At 39.2% G+C, this 20,912-nt stretch overlaps 1 protein-coding gene across 1 annotated transcript; it reads right to left on the bottom strand.

Annotated features, from left to right (window-relative positions):
- Nucleotides 1-4,991: 4,991 nt before the first annotated feature.
- Nucleotides 4,992-20,395, bottom strand: GSTO1 (glutathione S-transferase omega 1). The gene is made up of 6 exons (XM_074295522.1): nucleotides 19,890-20,395; nucleotides 19,545-19,653; nucleotides 18,357-18,579; nucleotides 17,073-17,174; nucleotides 6,472-6,578; nucleotides 4,992-5,328 (listed from the first exon to the last, which is right to left on the bottom strand). Exons 1-6 carry the CDS (start codon nucleotides 19,921-19,923, stop codon nucleotides 5,175-5,177), a joined length of 729 nt encoding a protein of 242 aa, XP_074151623.1. The 5' UTR covers nucleotides 19,924-20,395; the 3' UTR covers nucleotides 4,992-5,174.
- Nucleotides 20,396-20,912: the final 517 nt, after the last annotated feature.

The following is a 20,912-nucleotide window of genomic DNA, read 5'->3' as shown; positions in this document are numbered from 1 at the left end:
TGAATTTAGAGTTCACCATCAATTATAATAATTATATCATCAATTATAATAAATATGTATGGTTACATGATAAATAATTATTTGCTATTTTATTATAAACTATTAAATATTATATTTATTGTTATACATATGTAATAATCAAGTGTAAAAAATTATTTGAGAGCCTACTGTGTGTACACTTGGCATTGGGGGAATTTGGGGTGGTAGAAAAGAAGCTACAAAAGAAATGAAAAACCCTTCAAGCACAAATTAATTAGTAGCAAAAACAAGAACACACACAAAAAATCAGAAGACAGCCACTAATCAAGCATCTATTCTATGAAAGAATACTAGGTGCTGACTGAGAATGAAATAATTCTTAATTATTTGCAAGGAGTTTACATGTATAATCATAAAACAATTTGAAAGTTTATGTGGTCAGTTGACTTCAAAATGCAGTGATAAAAGGAGGCAGAGTGAGTGAACATTTTGGGGTGATGTGACTCACCTTGGAGAAGCGGAGTGTATCTCTGCCACCATTATCTGAATTGACACATAGTGGGACAAAAGAAACAAAAGGGCCTTTTAGAAAGAGAAAACAGCCTTTACAGAGGTTCGGACAAGATGTGGCTGGAACGTGGCCAGAATTAATTTTGATGTCAGAGTTCCTGTCTTCTAGGAAGGATGTGGCACATCACGTCTGGACTGAGCATGACCTCAAGCTCAGTATTTAAGTCCTGAGTCATACTGCCCAAATCTATCAAAGCCAAAAGCTGATCAGCGTTGGGTAGAGTGTCCACTCCTGAGGAGGATGTCACTCAAGCACTCTAGTCCTTGGGACCAGCTGCCCCTTTTCCTCTACTCACCTGAATGTTGTTGATATGATGCTTTAAAGCCAGTGTAATTAATGTTTGCTTTGTACTATATATTGTCAGGGAGAGTCTAGAACTTTCAGAGAACCATTCTATCAACAGAAAAGTAGAAAGACCCCAAACTCAAGCCCAGAAATAGTCAAGTTTCTAGTGGGCTTTCCTTTCCTTCAAGCCCATCCCTCAAGAAGAAAGCACTAAGGGTTCACCACTTTCGTCTAGTGACTGTCGTCTTTCCCAGAGATCTATAATTTCTAGACTTATCTTGCCTTGTGATTAAGGCTCACTCAAAAATACAAAGTACAGATTATAATTTACACCTTTTCTTAAATCTGCACAGTCCATCGAATTCACAGAAGTCTTGCTGCTCCTTGGCTTTAGATCCTACTTGGTGATGAACATTCTCCATTTGGTTCAGGAACTTGTCATTTCCCAATAACTCCTCCTTTTCTCCCTGGGAAGCTTAATAGAATCTTTGTACTGTCCCCAATCTTCTGTTTTCTTGATGAGTGGAATACCTCATATACCTCACAGTAGCTAGCTTATATAATCTATATGTTTGCCAGCTGCCTCTCCTATATCTTCCACCATGCTCCCATAATCGAATACTATCAATGCTACTAGAAAGGCTATATTAATCTATTCCCCTTGAATTCCTGTAACTTTCCAAACCAAAATATCTTTCTGTTTATAGTTCCCTTATATGTGCTGTCTCTTCCGGGTAGAATTCTCCTAGAGAATAAGGACAATAGCCACTTTTGTATTTGTATTCCCAACTCTTAGCACAGTGCTTTTTCATCCATTCATTCATTCAATCCATTGTTACCTCGGGGGTCTCATAGTTTTCTGGATGGATTTTATATATGCACAGGCAAGTGAGTCTAAGTTTCAGTGAGTGACCCTCTCTCTATTAGCTCCCCAGTCCTGGTTCCCGGAGGATTGTAACCTCGATCAGGCTCTTCCAGGGCTTCTACATTGGTTGGTGTGGAGGCAGTGGTAGAGTGTCAGAGTTCTTAGACTAATTTCTAGACCAAGCCTCCTGGGTTGAGTCCTGGACAAAGCATGAGCCAGAGCCAAGGAACAGCAAGGAACAGAGCCATGACACAGAGAAGCAGATGCAAACCTTGTTTTAGATTGGCTCTGGGCTACGTGGTTAAGAGGAGCAGGAGGATTTGATTCTCTTGAAACATCCTAATCCTATTGCTTCCTTACTCCCACCTCCACTTTCTCCTGGAGAAAAATGGTTTCTATCAGAGATGTTCCTCGAGTCTAGAAGACTGCATAGATTTGCTGGAGGTGAAGTTCACCAGAGGAAGAGGCTTGAAGTAAATGTTCCTCCTTTGCAGGAGGGGGGGGGGCCTCAACCTTGGGAAAGAATCCTTGGGAACATGGGAGACCCATCAGAGAAGGAAGAAAACTTGTCTTGGCTGTCCTGGTTTTGGTTTGAGTTGCAAACCAAAGCCGGGAAGATTTTTGTCATTTTAATATTATTCTAATATATACCCAGACTGGATGTACCATAGTAGGGATTCCCATTTAGGTATGAGATGAGTTAAGATGGCCACTGAGATTGTTCCATCTCTAATAGTGGTGTCATTTCTGTGGATTGTAGAGAATGAGAATGCATAGGATTTTTTGTTTTGAAATAAGAACTTTCAAAGACAAATCCTAGGGAAGATAGTCTGTTCTCTAATGATAATCACTCAGGAATTATTGTGCCAAGGATAGTGACTTTTACAGAGAAATCAGTGTTAGTGAATATATAGGGATCCTGAGTAGTTACAAAGAAATCACATGATGTGCCCCAAATCAGAGGGGAAAAAATTCACACCTTGGAATTTAGTTCAAGTCTCTTTTCCTCCTACACAACTCTCTTCCATTGTCAGACAGCTTATTATAGAATGAGAGAATCTTGGGGCTGAAAGGACCTTGGGACCCCCTTGTCTTAACATCCTTCTATTTTAAGGTGAGACCCCATTAAGGCCATTTCAGCCAGATGATAGTCCCTCATTTAAATATCTGAAATTTATACAATCTCATTTTCTCACCATACCAATATTAAACATTGACCACCTTCAAGTTCTTCCTTATGACAAAATTTAAGGTTACTTGGATAGATAATGGTTTCATCCTTCCTGTATACAAGCCCCTCATTGACTTTATTCCTTTCATCCATCTCCTCCCAGCATCACAAACTGGATCATTTAAATTTTCCACACTGAATTTTCCTAACTCTTTGTTCATATTTGTGGCTTTTTTCAAGTCCTTCTATGGTTACAGACTCTTAGAACTGAATAGTTCCGGCAGAATGTATTTAATGATGTGCAACCTATTGATGAAAACTTAAAGGAAATTAGTCTTTGGGTTCATATAGTTCCAAATCTGTTCAGTTAGGGAGCTTAGTGTATAAAGTGTCAGGCTTGGAGTCAAAAGGCTCATCTTGATTTTAAATCTTACATGAGATCAGCTGTGTGACCCTGGGCAAGACACTTTTTGTTTGCCACCGCATCCTCACCTAGAAAATGAGCTGGAGAAGGAAATGGCAAACCATTCCTGTACCTAACCAAGAAAATCCCAAATGGGGATACTTACAATACGTATAACAAACTTCAAACCATGGAATCTGACCTGGCTGTAGACCCTGCCAGAGGAGACCTTCAGTTCTATATCAATTGATGATTGACCAGCCACAAATAAGTTTCTCCTATTCCTAACCAAAGATCTGAGGGAAATAATTCATTTTTTACATATCAACTTTTCACACAATAGCAACATGGCTACACAACAAGAACAGATGGCAATAGGCAGATGCCCCCTCCCCCCCCATCACACAGGCCTTCTTTAGGCACAAGAGACCATCATTTACTGGTTTTTAACGATTAATAAAGATGGAACAGGGATTAGTGTGGAACCTTGATTATACTGGTACTGGGAGATTCTGGGTAATTTCTTCTACCAATGTAGGCTGTCCCCTTTTTCTACAACTTTTATATACATACTTACATGTTCACAAGTTGCAGAGAAAGGGGTCAATTTACATACTGTATGTATGCCTGGGTCTCAATAAAGTGACTTTTCCAGGATCACACATCCATAGCCACATGTTAAAGGGGGAATGGAACCCAAGTTTTTCTGACTTCAACACCAGTTCTCTATCCACTATTCCAACACTGCCTCTCTATTAACTATTATTATCATTCCTAAAAAACCCAGAATCAGCAAAATGGTAAAGTTGTAGAAAAAATATATGTAGAAATGTGTAATCTATATCATATTGCTTGCTATCTTAGGAAGGGGGAAGGTGAGAGGAGGGAGAACTTGGGATACAAAATCTTACAAAACTGAATGCTGAAAACTTAGCATGTAACTGGAAAAATAAAATGCTAATGAGAAAAAATAATTTAAAAAATAGATGTCTATAAAACTCTCTTGGCTGTTGACAAGAGATAACTATAAGGGATATAAGAGATAAATATGGGGCTAACTGATGGACAGTCTGACTATGTAAATTACCAAATTTGAGATGCCCAACATACCAAATGAATCCTGTTGAAGGAGGCCTTATTTATTTTATAAAGGGTTAATAAGTTCATCCGCGTGACCTTTGCCTAGGACCGCATTTGGAATGTGCTTCATATTTATATTTTCAGTCAGGAAGTCTGTTAAAGCATATTTTAATGCAGATATCCTGGTCCCTGACAACACAAATGAAATATGGACTTGTTTTGTTCAGCAATATAAAGTAACATGTCATTTTTACTTGGGCTTGTTCTTGTCATTAGAACTCTGCACTGGCTCTAAGGTCCATAAGCTATTTTAAGGTGATAACACAATACATACACCTACATAGATATGAACAGGCATGTGTTGCACAATAAACCTACAATTGAGTACTTCCTCTTTCCTCTCCTTAATCTTCTCTCATCAGTGGCACCTTTATCAGTGTCTAGTGTATAATGACCCACACCAAGGTTCTCAACCTCAAGTACAAGATTAGCACAAACATGATGGGGAGAAAACAGAGTCATACATATCAAGGAGAGAAGTTTCAAGCTTTCTCTGCTTAAAGGGTTTGATACTCGGCATTTTCCAAGATCATATAAAGTGATAAATCTTTCCAACAAAAAGCCAGAGACCAGTGGGTGGGGAAAAAATAGTTTTCTTTCCTTTAGGACATTTGAAAATCTTTATTGAGAGCTTCTTAGGAAATAAGGATTATTAGCCCTTTGACAAGCTCAAACACTATTATTCTGCTGTGAGGATATGCTGGAAATATCCAAGGGATATTCTAAAGGAGATTCTAAGCTGGTGTTCCAAAACACCACCTCACAGCCCATAGTCAAAGGCATCAGGATTATTCTGAAAGTAGAGATCAAAGAAGCCTTTATATGTCTTCGAATCAGTGAGCAGAGATTCAACTGTGGGGTCCTTCTTCATGGCATTGATCCATAGCTTTAAAGCAGGAGTGTGGTCCACACAGCTGTGCAAGAGAAACAGAAGCATAAGCAAACGAAGTGGAACAAACATCAATATCTGCTAATGTGTTCACTCTGCAGTTTTGTTTTGTTTTTCTTCCAATTCACCTCTTCAGAAGAATCTAGCTTTAACTTCAAAGGCTATGAGACACTTTTTTTTTTAAAAAGAAATTTAAGAAACAGGTATTAAAACCACATAGACATTACATCTAATCCTTCCACTTCAAAGGCCACTAAAACTGAGGGGCATCAAAAGCTGGCTAATATTCCATGCCAAGAACAGTTAAGGAAAAGCTGTTATGCTGCAGAAGCATCCCTAAACTTCCTGAGCCCCACGGATATAAAAGAAGATTTTTCATCATTGGAGTTGCAAGTTGCCATGGCTGTTTCTGGAAGGAATCAAATGAGGTTTTTTTGTTTTGTTTTGTTTTGTTTTTGTTTTTCAATTATTCACCTGCCTAAATAAATAAACTAGTTCTCTGACTATTGCTGTAAGGGTGTTCATTTCCAACTAACCAGTCTTCTTCTTAGTTAAATATTTCTTGCACACTAAAGAGTCCTGGAATTATGATATCTGAATAAACTGTACAGTAGCCTATATTTTAGCAAGCAGGGTCCATGAGACTAGACAAGAAGAAAAAAAAGAAAAAAGAAAAAACAGGTGGTTGTCAAAGCTATGATTTTCAGACTACCAATAAGGACCAAGTTGACATTATATTTAAAAACTTCAGACCTGGAGAACCGTCAAAATATAACTGGACACATAGGTCAATAAGAACACATTCAAGGGAACAAAGCAATCTGGATATAGCTTGGGAGGGGCAGGACAATTCACTTAAATTTCATACAACAGTATCTTGTTCTAAAAATTGGTTCTTTTGCATATGTGAATAGATAATAGAAAAAACTGGAGGGGCTAGATGAGTGATAAATCATCATTGTATTTACAGCATTTCATGATAAATAAAAAGTTTTGAAATTATGTTGCATTTTGCTCTCAAAGTTTGTTATAATTTCAAATAACTACAGAAGATTGGCTTTCTATTATGACCTACAAAAACCTAAAAAATAAATAATGTACTATTCCGACAATAATTATGTTATATTTATCAGGAAGTCTACCACAAAAAAGTAGTTAGACATCTTACTCAGCTATCTGATACGATTCCAACCGTTCAAACCATGGCCAGATGAGGTAATCAATCATAGACACAGAGTTTCCACCCAGGAAAGTTGTCTTCTGCCGGCAAAGGATCTAAAAAATTGGACAGAATAAAAGTTGAGTTATTGTTTATGTATCTATTATGGTACCTCTTAGACATCTGAAGCACTGCTTGGACCAGTGCTGCTTTCAGTTACATGTGCTCACATGCTAGTGTTTGTTCCTGTTCTCTCTATCTCTCACTTAAACTCAGCCATTTAAGTGAACTGGACAAAAGCAAGTGTCACACTGAGGAGATAGTTTAAATCAGTCAAAAATATCCAGAATTTTAGGAACTTAAGAGTGAGGTTAAGACTGGATTTGATTTGGTTGTTATCACCAAGCGACACTTAACCACAAGGATAGTCTGATTTCCATAAATGTGACCTATAAATGATAGCCTATACTCTCTACTCCTGCAACAAAGCATAAAAATGGACTAATTTTTAAAGAATTAAGGAGAATCACCTGGGGGCTCCTCCTAAAGCGTCTGAGGATGCATAGGGCCCCTAGCATCTTATGGGAACATAGAAAAAAGCTCCAGCCTCGCAGTGCCACGATTGTGGAAAGGAGCAGCACAGCCCCAAGACTAGCAGGAGGTCACAGGCCACAGGTAGAAGGGCCTGGGGAAAACACCAGTGCAGAGAGACTCTGAAGCCCCATAAAAGGAGCCCAGAACCCAAGAGCAGGGGGGAAAAGTCAGTGGCAGAGCCTAAGTCAGGGGGCAGCTCTGGAGTCCCCAGCACAGAGTCTCTGGAATAAGGAGTCCAGAACACACTCAGAGAGGGTCTGCCCAGATCATTCCGGGGTGCAGCAGCAGTGCACCCCAGCAATGCAGCAAGCACAGCCCCAAACCTAGAAGCTGCTGACAAGCAAACTAAGGAAAACACCAAATTCTATCAGGAAATACCTTGGACTAAGAGCTGTACAGAAGGTAAACAGAGTAACCCCACAACAAGTAGAGAGAATCTGGCCACAAAAACTACAAGTATGCCTAAAAGAAATGAGACGAGATAAAAATAGAAGAGTAGGAAGGAGATAATGGCAAACAGTAGGGAAAAAGTTCACTCCAAAACTGAATGCAATGAAAACTGGAACAGAGTCAAAGAGAAAACGATTGTATGAAACAAAAAGAAATCAAAAGATTGAAAACAGAAGAAAATGTTAAAAATAAAATAACAAAAACCTGGAAAATAGGTCAAGGAGAGAAGATTTAAAATTATTAGTCTATTTAAAAAACATAAACAAAAAAGTATCTCAACTACCATATCTCAAGACATAAACTTTCCAGAACTTTGAGAACTAGAGGGACAAGTAAAAATGTATTTGTACATTTGTACTGCATTTAAAAGGAATTTCAAAATAAAAATTGATAGGAAAATTGCAGCCAAAATCTAGAACTTAACAGGTAAAAGAAAAAATATTATAAGCAATCAAAAAGTTAAATTCAAGTAAGGATCACACTTGTTCCTATTTAAAAAGAGAGAGTGAGAGAGTTTAGAATACAGCATTCCAAAATGCAAAAGATAAGAGCTTGAAAAATATAAAAAACGGAAGTATAATCTTATGGGGAGGGGGGAGGTGTGGAAGGAATGAACCATTAAGGAAACAGGATTTCTAAACATTTCTTATGAAATAGTCAGAATTGAATAGATATTGTGAAATGAAAATGTAGAAGCCAAAAGAAACCCAAAAAGTGTACATTTATGTTTAAATTAAAGAGAATATGTGGGGTGAATTGTTTATATGGTAATGTAGGGTAGTGAGGAGATAAGAAATAAATGCATTCCCCTCACCTTAATAACTTTAAGGGGCACAGAGAAAGATCAATATGACAGATAATCTATTGACAGATAAAATCTATGGTTTTATTCTATTTTTATGACCTCCGAAAAAGACAAAATGAGAGAGACAAAAGATTATACTAGGGAAGGAGGAAAAAGAAAAATAAATCATTATTACATAATATAAGTACATAATATGAAGAATATTTAATGATGGTGGAAGGATCAAGGAGAGAAGAATATCAAAATAGGAATTAAAAGGAAAGGAAGAGTAAAAACCTGCCAGGCAATGAGAACAAAGTGATGGACAAAATAGACCATTTTCATTTATAGATCACAACTGTCAGATGAACACTCTTTCATTTTCTCTTTTATTTATAAAGTGGAAAGAGAAAGAAAAAAGTACAAGAACACATGATTAAAGTGGAAATATGATAATACCATTATAGATTTAAAACCTATATGTTGATGCCTTCTTAGGGAGGGAGGAGGGAGAAAAAATGGAAATCAAAATCTAATAAAAGCAAATGTTGAAAATTAATAATTTTTAAAAAATTTATTGCTTCTCTCTCTCTCATGCTGTTCCTGCAGACAAGATGGAAAGATATGGGCTAGATTACAGTAAAGTTAGGTAGATTTAGAACTGGTTGTACAACCAGATCCAAAAGCAGCCACACATGGCTTAATACACTGTTGGCAGATGGAGAGGGAGGGAGGGAAGGAAGGAGTGAGTTTTGAGCACAGGTCTTAAAGACTCTAATCTACTATGTTCCATGTTTACTCTATTTCCCCCAAATTGACTATAAAACAATTCACATTTAAAATCACTACCAGAACTTGCTATTTATTTTAAAAATCCTCTGAGAAATTCATTGATAAAATGAAAATGTATTTTATAAAATGAAAGATAACTTGGTATAATGGAAAAAAGATACTAGATTTTTTGCAGTTAGGAGACTTTAGTCCCCATCCCTCACTTAGTCCCTCCCTAACTCACTATCTAAGTCATTTTATGTCTTAAAATATTTATTTATCTATAAGATGGGTAATATTACTATATCATCAAACAAACAATATTTCTATAATGAAGTGCAATATCTCAGAATTCTGCTAAACCAGCAATACTGACAGTTAAAAGTACTGGGTCAGAGAATTCCAACTCACTAAGAGAAGTTACCAGGCTTAGTCACTGGTTAGATAGGCTAGTTCCAATGATCTTCAAAAAGTCAACGGACAGAACCTACATTTGAACAATATCTTGGTAAAAGACTCTCAAATTAGCTTGTGGACAATTACTCAGAGTCAGGCTAATTAACAATGGATAATCACGCTATGAAGTTAACTAATAGTATGTCATAGTGGACAAATGAAATTGGATTCAAAATGCTATGGGTTCAAATCCTGCCTCAGACACTAATTAGCTCTGTGAACCTGAACAAGTCACTGAATCCCAATCTGTTTCCGCATCTGCAAAATGAGGGGGGTCAATTTGGTGATCACTAAGATTCCTTCCAGCTCTAAACCTGTGATCCTATGAATAAAAAACTCTATAATTTTTGATCCAAATTTTTCCTATTAAAACCACAAATTGCCTGACTTGCTCTACTTGTTGAATGAATAAGTGAACGATAAATAAAACAGGTTAAATGTCCTTTAGTACAACGGGACCATAAATCAGCTGTCTATTAAAAAATCATGTAAAAGATGGACCTGACCTAAGTTCTACTCACATAGAAAAAAAAAATAAAATCTGGCAAGAAAAACATATCAGGTAAAAAAAGGGCTTCTTCATACCCACCTAGGTGAGATTATTTTAGATAGGATCCCCCACTACATAACTACTTCTTTCTGCTTCACAATGAAGAAAGAGAAGCAGCAAAGAAGCCAGAGTGAAGAAAACCGATGGAAATGTTGGTAAGACCAACAATTGCCTGCCTTGAGTCTGCCCTCCTAGCTGAAGCAGGACAAACTGCCTACAGGTAAGAAGAGAGTTTAGATGATAAGAGCCTCACGTTATAAGAGAAGGGAAGCTAGACGTACTTAGGAAGCAGCAGGCTACTATTTTCCATCCATCCCACACTCTATCCAGGACTATGAAAGTTGTTTTTCTTTTTTTTCCTCCCCCTTTCTGTCTTTGTTTCTTACTCAATGGAATAATTTGAATCAAGTGAAATGCACTTCCATCCCATTATTAAATATGTTATACAAACAGAACAGAGTTAAGGGGGATGGGAAGAAAGGATTATAAATTTCAGTTATGATATCTGTCTTTGGGAAGCTAAGGCCTAATAGGATTAAGATACAGATAGCTATCGTTTACTGTTTGCATAATAACTACTTTGGAAAGTTACAAAACAATGCGCTACATAATGTTATGTCACTAAATAGAATCGGGGGATAGGCTAAGGGAAGGCTTGCAGAAGAGGTAGACTATACACTTCACAAAGTTTTGAGGAAAATGCTTGGAAAACCTTTAAGAGTTAAAAAAAATAAGTTATTATTGTTATATTATTTAGTCACCTGCTCCTTCAAGACACCTAGGAATTCTGGAAGAAGCAGGCTGGTGAAACAAGGAATGGCAGTGTGGGCTGGGGTCGGGCGGGAGGAAAGTCCCCTAGACACCAGGGAGCTTATTTAGAATTAGAAAACTCTTTACTTTTGGTCCCCAGTGGTAGGGAGGTTCCTATTTCTTAATCCCAGCCTGGTTAAATCTTACAGGTTTGAAAGGATTAGTACAACCTTTGATTCAACCACAAAGGATCTGAAGGAGGAGACAAGCCCTGGAAGTCAAAACACTCCTATTGTTAAACAATCCAGTCAAGCCTTTTTCTTCCTAGGCCCCAGTGGAGCCGTCCCCTGTGGTTAAAGGTAACAAGGTAACTGGAATGAGGCAGGTGGATCTGAAAAGGAAGTAAACCACAAAGGAGACACTTGGGTCACTTTGTCCATCTTTCTGCACAGACTGGAGAAAGGGACCTCTTTATCTAGAGGTACAGGGCAATGGGAAACAAAATTAGGTACATTTTTTTTTTCCCCTGAGGCTGGGGTTAAGTGGCTTGCCCAGGGTCACACAGCTAGGAAGTGTTAAGTGTCTGAGAGCAAATTTGAACTCGGGTCCTCCTGAATTCAGCGCTGGTGCTCTATCCACAGCGCCACCTAGCTGCCCCCAAAAGCAGGTACATTACTCCTGAAGTTAAAGGCTCCCCCTTGTGGGTGTGAGAGGTGAGAATCAAAGGGCCCAAAACAGCAGATTTAAGGGAGAAAACGATCTGATCCTCTGAGATCAAAGTCCAACAGTTAACTTTACAGTTAAGGAAACTGAGACCCAGATGCATTCAACGACTGCCCAAGACGACAGGGTAGTAAGTTATATCAGCGCTGTGCTTTGTACGTCGTAATAATATTGGCTGATTTTAGTGGCTCTTTTTTTCTGCACAATAAACAAAAACATCGTATCAAAAGCCCCTAGATCTACATCAACCCATTAAGAAGCACTCAAAGCCCCCATTATGAGCCAGGGACTATGCTAAGGGATAGGGACACAAATATAAATAATGACAACAAGCCTTGCTCCCAAATGAGCTTACTCTCTAACAGGCAGTGAGAAGGTTCATATACACAAGGAAAAAAAAGGATTTAAGGTCATGACAGGAGAACTTGTGTTTGGGGGAAGTCAGGAAAGACTTCTCAGAGATGGCGGCTTCTTCAGGTGAAGGTGAGGAGTGGGGTGGGGGTGACCAATGTAAAATCAGATGGGAAGGAGCCCTGAGCCACGGGAAAGGTCAGCGTGGCTGGCTGAAGATAGAACAGCAGCCCTAAGGCTGGAAGAGAAGTTGTAGACAGGATGGGAAGGACTTTAAAACCTAAACACTTTATTTGAGAAGCAGCAGAAGCCCCTGGAATTCACTAAGTAGCAAGGTCAGACCTTCCTTTAAGGAAAGCGCTGTGGCAGCTATACGAGCAGGGCTGGAGAAGGGGAAAGAGAGGCTGAAGAGGCAGAAATGGCAAGATTGGTAAGGCACTGAATACTTGGGATGGGAATGGGGAGTCCAGGTTAAAACAAGACTCTGGGAAAGGCTCCCCCTTGTGGGAAACTAGAAGAACACAGTGCCTTTAACAGAAGGCTTGAAAGGGGAGGGGAAGAGGAAGGGAAGGTGGAGGGTGAGGTGTCCAGCAGAAGAGGTGATGAGGGACTGAAGGTCAGGGGAAAAACTGGGCCTGGACAGAGAGTCCTGTTAACTTCTCTGCACAAAGACAGTAACCAAGCCCATCTGGACCTGGGAGGAGCCTTCTAGTCCAGTGCCTTCACTTTACAGACTAGGAAAAGAGGTCCAGAGAGGTTCCGTGGTATGCCCGAGTACTAGAGTAAGCATTAAGCATTAGACGCAGGATTCGAACCCACTGACTCCACAACCACTGCTCTCCCTACTGTGAAGAGCTTTTAAAGTGGAATTCAAGAAAGAGGCAAAAGACTCTGCTTCAGTGAATTGTTTCCCCAACTTTTACAGCTACTCTTGTTCCCCCTTCAAAGTGTGACCATTTCAAAGCCAGCTTTTTCTTCCTAGAGGATTGAAGAGTCTAGGAAATTCTGTTTTCTAATTAAATTCTGTTAACTAGTTCAACTGGAACGAACTAATTAGGAAGAATGGCATATCCTTTAAATGTTAACTATGCTAACCTGTGAAGAAGGAAAAAGCTTTGTTACTTAAGAGATAAATTCCTACTAAAAGCAGAACTTCCCATACAGCAGGAGAAGCAAACAGTTCCTAGGTGTAAAATTTTCAAATGTTTCACAGGAGATGACTCAAATCAGAGTTAGAAAGCTGCATTCATTATACGAAGTGCAGATAACTTTCAAACAGGAATGGCATAAGCCAAAGAGGAGTGAAAGACAACAAAGTTTTGAAAAATTAAGAGACACTGAGTTCTTTAATAAGAAGTGTCAATGGTGGAAGGACTGTAGCAGAGACTGACACTTATGTTTTCCCTATCAAACATGGCCTCATACTGACATATTTAAAAGATTGAAGCTAAACTACTTAAAAAGCAAACCTATGAAATAAAGATTTTAAGGATACTTTTGTTTCTTTGGTTCACCACTATCCTGGAGGTGAATATCATTGCAATCATTTTCTCTATCACCTGGGTAGGATACTACTTTTAACAAGTTGAAAACAACTTGTTTACCAAAAAAAAAATCTATTGTTAGCAATTGAGCCAAAAATATTACAATAAATGCAGAAAATATTAGTTTGGGTACACCCCTAGGTAAGCAGTTAAAGGAAATTATATTGAGTGAAGAATTAACCGTTCTCCTCCCTGCAGACCACACTTATGAGTGAAAATTCACTGTCCCATTATATATCCAGCCAGCCCTAGCCAGGATTTGCCATCCTAGTCAGAACTGGATTATTAATTTTTCTAGGAGAATTCAAACTTGAGTAAATTAAGACAGCATTATAGAGTGGATTAAAAAAAAATTTACTGGAAAGGAAAAAAGCATGGATGAATCTAAAATGACTAATTTAACTTCAGGAAATAACCCATTTCTAACACTTATCTCTGAGTCTGACCAAAACAACAACGCAAGTATTTAGAGTGATAGATGAGCCTGGCTCCAGTGTTCACTAATGCATCAATAGACAGAAACCACATTTATGCCCATGTTAGACTAATACCTAGGGCTGAGACTCTTATATCATGTCAGTGAAAAGTATTTAAATCTAAGGTGTGAGTAATGTGTATTCTATGGCTCCATCAATTCCACTACAAGAAAATGGAGTTAGTTAATTTTTTTGCTTATAAGAAACTTCATGACTTTCAATCCCTATTCTATCCCTGCTAAAGCTGTTTAATCTCTATTTGCCAAATCAATAAAAGACAACAGATAAAATAGGTTAAATTTTCTTTGTGCCAGTATAACCACAAAACATCTATGGATGCTGGAATCATGTAAATAAAAATAGTAGCTAGGATTTTAAAGCGCTAACCTGACCTAGCTTGAGAAGAAGGGAAAGAGGGAGGGAGGGAAAGAGGAAGGAAGAAAAGAAGGAAGGGAAGGAGGGAGGGAGGAAGAAAAGAAAAAAGGGAGGGAGGGAGGGAGGATGAAAAGAAGGGAAGGAGGAAGAAGCAAAGAAGGAAGGGAGGGGGAAGAAGGAAGAAGGGAGGAAAGAAAGAGGAGGAAAGGGAGGGAGGGAGGGAGGAAGAAAGAAGGAGAGAGAAAGACTGATTAAAATCAGAACTCGTGGGGGGGAGAATAGGAAGAAAAAGACATTGTATGACAGTTGGTGGTTCTTTCAAAGGAAGTATGACTGACAAATTAGGGAGTGTTCACCCAAACAAAATGAAAGAGAATAGATAGGTTTGGAGTAAAACATCAACTAAGTAAAAGAAAAATAATCATCTCTTTGGCTGAGATAAAATTCATTTTTGGACCCCTACTCAAATTCTAATCAATATCATTACCGTTTGATTTCATAAAGGGCAAAAATCATCAGCAATTATTTTAAGTGACACTCATTTAGTAATGCACATTTAGTCATTCATCTACTAAGAGGTGTAAGAATAAAATTGTGTTAATACATATTCTACACACAATCAGATGGGAAATATGATAGGAAACCTAAAATAGCCTCCAAAACAGGCCTCTCATATTCACTACTTCTTTACTAGCCATGAAGCTTACTTGTGTAACCATGAGCATGCTGACAAAGATCTCATTCTTCTTAAATTCCACGACCAAGCCAAGCATGGGTAGTGTGGTATAAAAAGTCTCCAAATTGGGGGGAGGGGATATTTATATATGACTTGCACCACCTCCTCTTGCTCAGTATGAGAAGGAACCTATCTATGCTATGACCAGTAAGTCAGTGGGAATATTCCATGCTTTATCCAACCCATGATCCCTCTGCTGACATACCATTTCTAGATGATGCACCATTTTTTGCTCTCAAAGCACTGCCCTATCGACCAATGGCATTCTTGTAGCTCCTCTAGTGTGTTTAGATATTGAACCTGGTATCAAAGCCTATAAAAACAAGCTCCTGGGTACAAGGAGCATCTTAGAGAGGGGCCAAGTCCCTTTAATAAAGTGCTATTGACTTGGAGCTCTACCTCAGTTTCTCTTTTTGCAGTCTGGGTATTAACCCCACACAGTAAAAAAAAAAAAAAAAAAAATTATGCAATGCCATTCCAGAGAAACTAATTTACAGAGGAAAAAGGCAGCCAGCCCACTGTGCACTCTTAGATGCAAGAAGTCACTTCAACTCTTAGGGCCTAAATTTCCTTAAATGTAAAATGGTAAAGTTTTTCTTTCTTTAAGCTAGATCCAGCTCTAGATACATGATCCTATGATAAGAAGGATGGATAAAGAATTAGATAATAATCACCTAAAAGGTTTGAAAAAAAAAAAAAAAGGAATTCACTTGAGGTATTTACCTTATTTTTTCAAATATGTGTGTATGTGTGTGTGTATGTATATATTCATCTGAATTGATATTTGACATAACTGACCTACTATATGGACTTTTAAAACTAATTTTTTTTTGGGGGGAAGGATTACTTTTGGTTTTGATCAGACCTTTGATTTCGTTGATATAGATAAGGAACTCTCTCTGCTACTGCAGATGGGCACCTGTTCTGCAAGATCAGTCTTGGAGCTTAGAGTCATAAAGACAGTTATATGTTAGACTGAGACTTGAACTCAACTGAAGAACAAACTTTCACTCCACTATACCAGAAGTGCCAAACTCTCCCCAGTGCAGCCCGAGCGAAACTGAAATGGAATTGGAAAATATCTAGCAAAATAAATATACAGTACAACATAATGTTAAATTGTGGTTTTCAGTCAATAGGTGGCCTAGAGGAATCCATTTCTACTTAAGCTTGATAATTGCAAATTATCTCTAAAACATTTTAAAAATATAATTACTTGTTGGAGAAACAACAAGTCTCTACTTAATCTTTTTTTTTTTTGGGTGAGGCAATTGGGGTTAAGTGACTTGCCCAGGGTCACACAGCTGGGAAGTATTCCATGTCTGAGATCACATATGAACTCAGGTCCTCTTGACTTCAGGACTGGTACTCTATCCACTGCACCACCTAGCTGCCTCCTTTGCTTAATCTTTTACCTCAGTAAGTCAAATAACCCAGATAAAATGGAGTAAAAGATAAAAAGGAAAGGGAAGGAAAAGAAAAAAAGCAATTCTTCCTCGTTGGAGGCAATGTGGCTTAATGCCCACCAGACCTGGGTTCAGATCTTACCTATAACATTTACAAGCTGTGTTAAGTGATTCATGTCAACTCTCTGATCCTCAGTTTCATCACCTGTTAAATGGAGATAATATAGTACCTACCTCCTAGGACTGTTGTGAAGCTCAAATAAGGTAAAGTATGGAAAACACTTGGCAAAACTTAAAGCATTATAAAAATATCTATTATTACGCACCTTGAGTCTCATGCTGAAGTAAGTAAGACCTGCCAGACTCTACATTTCTGCAGGTTACTGACCTCATTAGCAAACTACTCTAACTTACTGGTTTAAAAAAAATAATAACAAGGGCCATTCCTTAGTTCAGGACTAAGTATGGATTTATCAGCCCAGATGCTGACAACACATCAGTTCAGAAAGATGGAAGTAGGAGGGGCTGAGGTGACTACTGTGCTTCCTCTACCATGTTGTGAGTTATACAGGAAAAGACAATGAACACTTTTTTTAGTGTTTTATTTTCCACCAATTTACACGTAAGCAATGAACATTCTTTACCTCCTCTAGTTTGCTGAATTCCTTACGGAGTTCTGCTTTCTGATTGGTACAGTCTTCCCCATTTCGTGCTGCTATAAGAGCATCCTTAGTCAAAGATGGTATCTAGATAGAAAACAGAAAATTTTAACATATTAGTTTAAGAATAACTATATTTTCCTTCTTCATCTAAAACCATAGTGGGGTCTTCTTAATTAAGTATTTTTAAAAGCCATTATTTATTTATTTATTTGTTCACTTATAATTGGGCAGCTGGATGGCTCAGTGGATGGTGTCAGGGCTTGGAGTCAGGAAGACCAGAGTTCAAATTCAACTTCAGACACTTATATTAGCTGTGTGACTTTGGGCAAGTCACTTAATCTATCTGACTCAGTTTTCTCATTTGTGAAATGGAGACAGTAATAGCACCTTCCTCCAAGGGCTATTGTGAAGATCGAATGGTTTATAATTGAAAAGCACTTAGCACAGTGCCTGGCACATCACAGGTGCTATATGAATGTTACTGTCAGTCTGAGTAATCTTTGAGCACTGAATCTCTCCACTGACAGAAAGGACAGCTCTCTAACCCACTCTCAGAAACTTGAAAAAACAAGTCTTCACAACTGGTTGTGGCCAAAACATGGGATCACTTGATGGGCCCACTGTCTGGTGGTGAGCACCATTAGCGGGATGGGTCTTGTACCATAGATGGATCATCATTAGGGCCATGCACAGCCTAGGCAAGACGTGCCCCTTTGCTCCTCTGAAGCAGTAAGAGCTCATCTCTTTTGTGATGAGATCGTGGAGAAGAGACTGAGAGTCACTCCAGAACACTAACTGTGTGACTCTATTCACTGAGCCACCTAGCTGCCCCTGCAAATGACTTAATCTTCTGCCTCAGTTTCCTAATCTATAAAATGAGAGCAATAATTGTACTCATTACCCAAGATTGTTGTGAGAATAAAATAATATTAGTAAAGATTTTTGCAAATCTTTTCAGTGCCGTGCAAATGCATTATTGTTGTTGTTATTATAACATGGACTTTTTCAAAGGTAACTTCCAAATGCTGAGTAATAAAAACATAACCTGAGGCTGCTATCAGCAAAGAGCAGACATACATACATATATTTATATATATCAGTTGATAATTTCCATTGGAGCTACTATTTAGCATAATATTCAATATATTCCTTCTTTTTCTCCCCAACCAATAGGGAGGACAAGTGACAGGTAATCTTAAATGAAAATGTGGCTCAAAAATGGAAAAAGTAAATTTCTATGGAAAGAATAAAGATTTTTTTAAGTACCTTAGAAAACGACTCCAAAATCATCTTTTGTAAAGCTTTCTCATATGGATCTTCTGGAAACAGCTTCTTTCCTGGATAAACTTCATCTAGATATTCACAAGTGATGGAAGATTCATGTATCAGCTGCCCCTTACTGGTCTCCAGAACAGGTACTAGACCAAGGGGGTGTTTCTTAAAGTACCATTCAGGTTTATTTTTCAAATTAATATTGATGACCTCATGCCTTGAAAGATATAAGGAAAGAATATATGTTAAGAATTCCAACAACAAGTGTTGATACATCACTTGCCTCACATCACCAACTGGCTGTTGGTTTATCTTCAATGTCCTGTGGACATCTCAAATTCAACACGTCCAAAACAGAATCATCTTTCCCTTCAAATCCTCCCTTCTTTCTGATTTCTCTTTTCAAGGAACCAGGGCCTTCCAGTCTCCTAGATTTGCAACCACAGGGTTATTCTCGATTGTTCCTCTTTCCCATTTCACAACACACAGTTCCAAGTTTTGTCAATTTCACCTCTGTATTAAATATATCTCCAAACCCTTCTCTCCACTTATCCCAGTTCAAAAAGAGCATCACCTCTAATCTAAACGAGTGCACATCTCTTACTATGTCTCCTTGTATTTGGTCTTTCCCTTTTCCAATCCATACTCCACAAAAGTGTCAAATTGATACTCCTAAGATCTTATCAAGCAACTAACACAATAACTGACACATAATATGGGCCTAATAAATATCTTTTGAATAAATAACTTATTCAAGTAAAGATTTAATCTCCTGGGTATAGAAAAAAATAATTTTAAAATAACATTTTCAAATGACTTAATAGTTTGTTGTGAAAACATTTGTTAGGAGAAAAACTGGGAATGTATTAAGAGAAAACTGATTAAGCACAGATTGAATGCAAAACATTAGGAAACATACAAAGGGGGTCTGAGATTTAAATTATGCCTTCAAGGAGTTTATAATATAGAAGGGAGAAATTTATGCTCATTCACCAGTGAATGGAATGCAATCATAATTCACCTAATTAAAAGATTATCAGTTGACTGACTTGGAGTCAGTTTCAGTAATAAGCGCCGGTGGTTCTTTTGGAGCAGGAAGGCCTCGGGCCAAAAACAGCCACCTGCAATTAACCTAGGCTTTAGGCCCCGGCCGCCCCCGACCCCGGGCCCGACCACGCTCACTTGATGCCTTTGGCCTTCAGGATGAGCCGGGTTCTCTGCGCGAAGGGGCAGAATCTCATGCTGTACAACCGGATGACCCCCAGCGGGACGGGGCCAGGCTGGACGCTGCCTGCAAAGAGCCCTGGCATTAGTGAGCGCCCCCCGCCGCGAGTCCGCACCCCTAGCCCACCTCCGGGCCCCCGGCTCGGGCTCCAGGAAAGCGATCCCAGAGCGGCGGGGCTTCAGGTGTCACCTTGCACGGGAAAGGGCGACAAGCCGAGCCCGCCCGGGAAGACTCCCTGGAACCCCGAAGATCAGGCCCAGGCGTTGCTGCGGCTCCTCTGGACACAGCCCCCCGGGACTCACCTTTTCCCAGGCTCTGGACTGCCTCTCCCGACATTTCGTCTCCGGGCGCCTGCTGCCTCTCCTGGGCCCTCTGCAGCGTGCACGGACGGGAAGGAGCAACGCCCGGGGTTGCCTCGGGGCAATCTGAAGGGGGATGGGGCGGATAGAGCGAACCCGCCACTCGCGACTCTAGAGAGCGTGCCCAGTGCTTCCGGCCGCGGAAGCAGAAGAGCCCCTCGCTTCCCTCCCCTCTTTAAGGCAGCAAATCCCAGACTAAGATTTGGCTAACGCAGGAGGAAGGGTCTGCGTCACCCGTCAGTTAACCTTGCGCGCAGGGGTTTTCCTTAAGGATCCCCCATTCACGGATTTCCTGGTTCGGGTCGTTCTTTTCTGGTCTTATTTATGAGCCGTTCAATAAGATCTGGGAATCTCAGGGCAATTGCTTTTGCTTTAGCTGTCAAGAAAATCGTCCCACCGATGGGAGCATTTATACAGTGTAGAGCTTATCGCGATCAGTAAGGGGGTGTCCAGGCAGAAGGCACTCTCTCTCCGAGCCTGAATCTTAGAATGCTAAATAAGATTCTGTCCGGCTGCCGAAACTCTTCATTTTGTAAGCTCCTTGAGGGCCGGGGCTGGTTTTTGCCTTTGTACTCCAGGGCTTAGCACAGTGCCAGGCACACTATAGGGCCTTAATAAATGCCTCAATCAGCTACCTCCAGAAAAGGAACACTGGGAAATGAGTGTAAACTGTGAGCATTGTTTTGTTTTGTTTTGTTTTGTTTTGTTTCTCTTCCCAGATTATTTTTACCTTCTGAATACAATCCTTCCTTTGCAACAGCAACAACAACAAAATTCGGTTCTGCACATATATATTGTACCTAGGGTATACTAGAAGATATTTAATATGTATGGGAATGCCTGCCATCTAGGGGAGGGGGTGGAGGGAAGGAGGGGAAAAACTCGGAACAGAAGGGAGTACAAGGGATAATGTTGTAAAAAAAAAAAAAAAATACCTATGCATATGTACTGTCAAAGAAAATGTTA

The sequence above is a fragment of the Sminthopsis crassicaudata genome, chromosome 2 (assembly GCF_048593235.1).
Source record: "Sminthopsis crassicaudata isolate SCR6 chromosome 2, ASM4859323v1, whole genome shotgun sequence".
Lineage (NCBI taxonomy): Eukaryota > Metazoa > Chordata > Mammalia > Dasyuromorphia > Dasyuridae > Sminthopsis > Sminthopsis crassicaudata.
Note: the sequence above shows the minus strand (reverse complement) of the source record. Positions and strands in the feature narration are given on the sequence as shown.

Bases quoted from the DNA above. Each gene is read 5' to 3' on its own strand.
- GSTO1 (XM_074295522.1), bottom strand. From the start codon at position 19,923: ATGTCGGGAGAGGCAGTCCAGAGCCTGGGAAAAG. The intron at 19,654-19,889 runs GTGAGTCCCGGG...GGCTCTTTGCAG, and splicing joins AGTCCAGAGCCTGGGAAAAG to GCAGCGTCCAGCCTGGCCCC. The intron at 17,175-18,356 runs GTACTTAAAAAA...TTTTCTATCTAG, and splicing joins TTTTGGAGTCGTTTTCTAAG to ATACCATCTTTGACTAAGGA.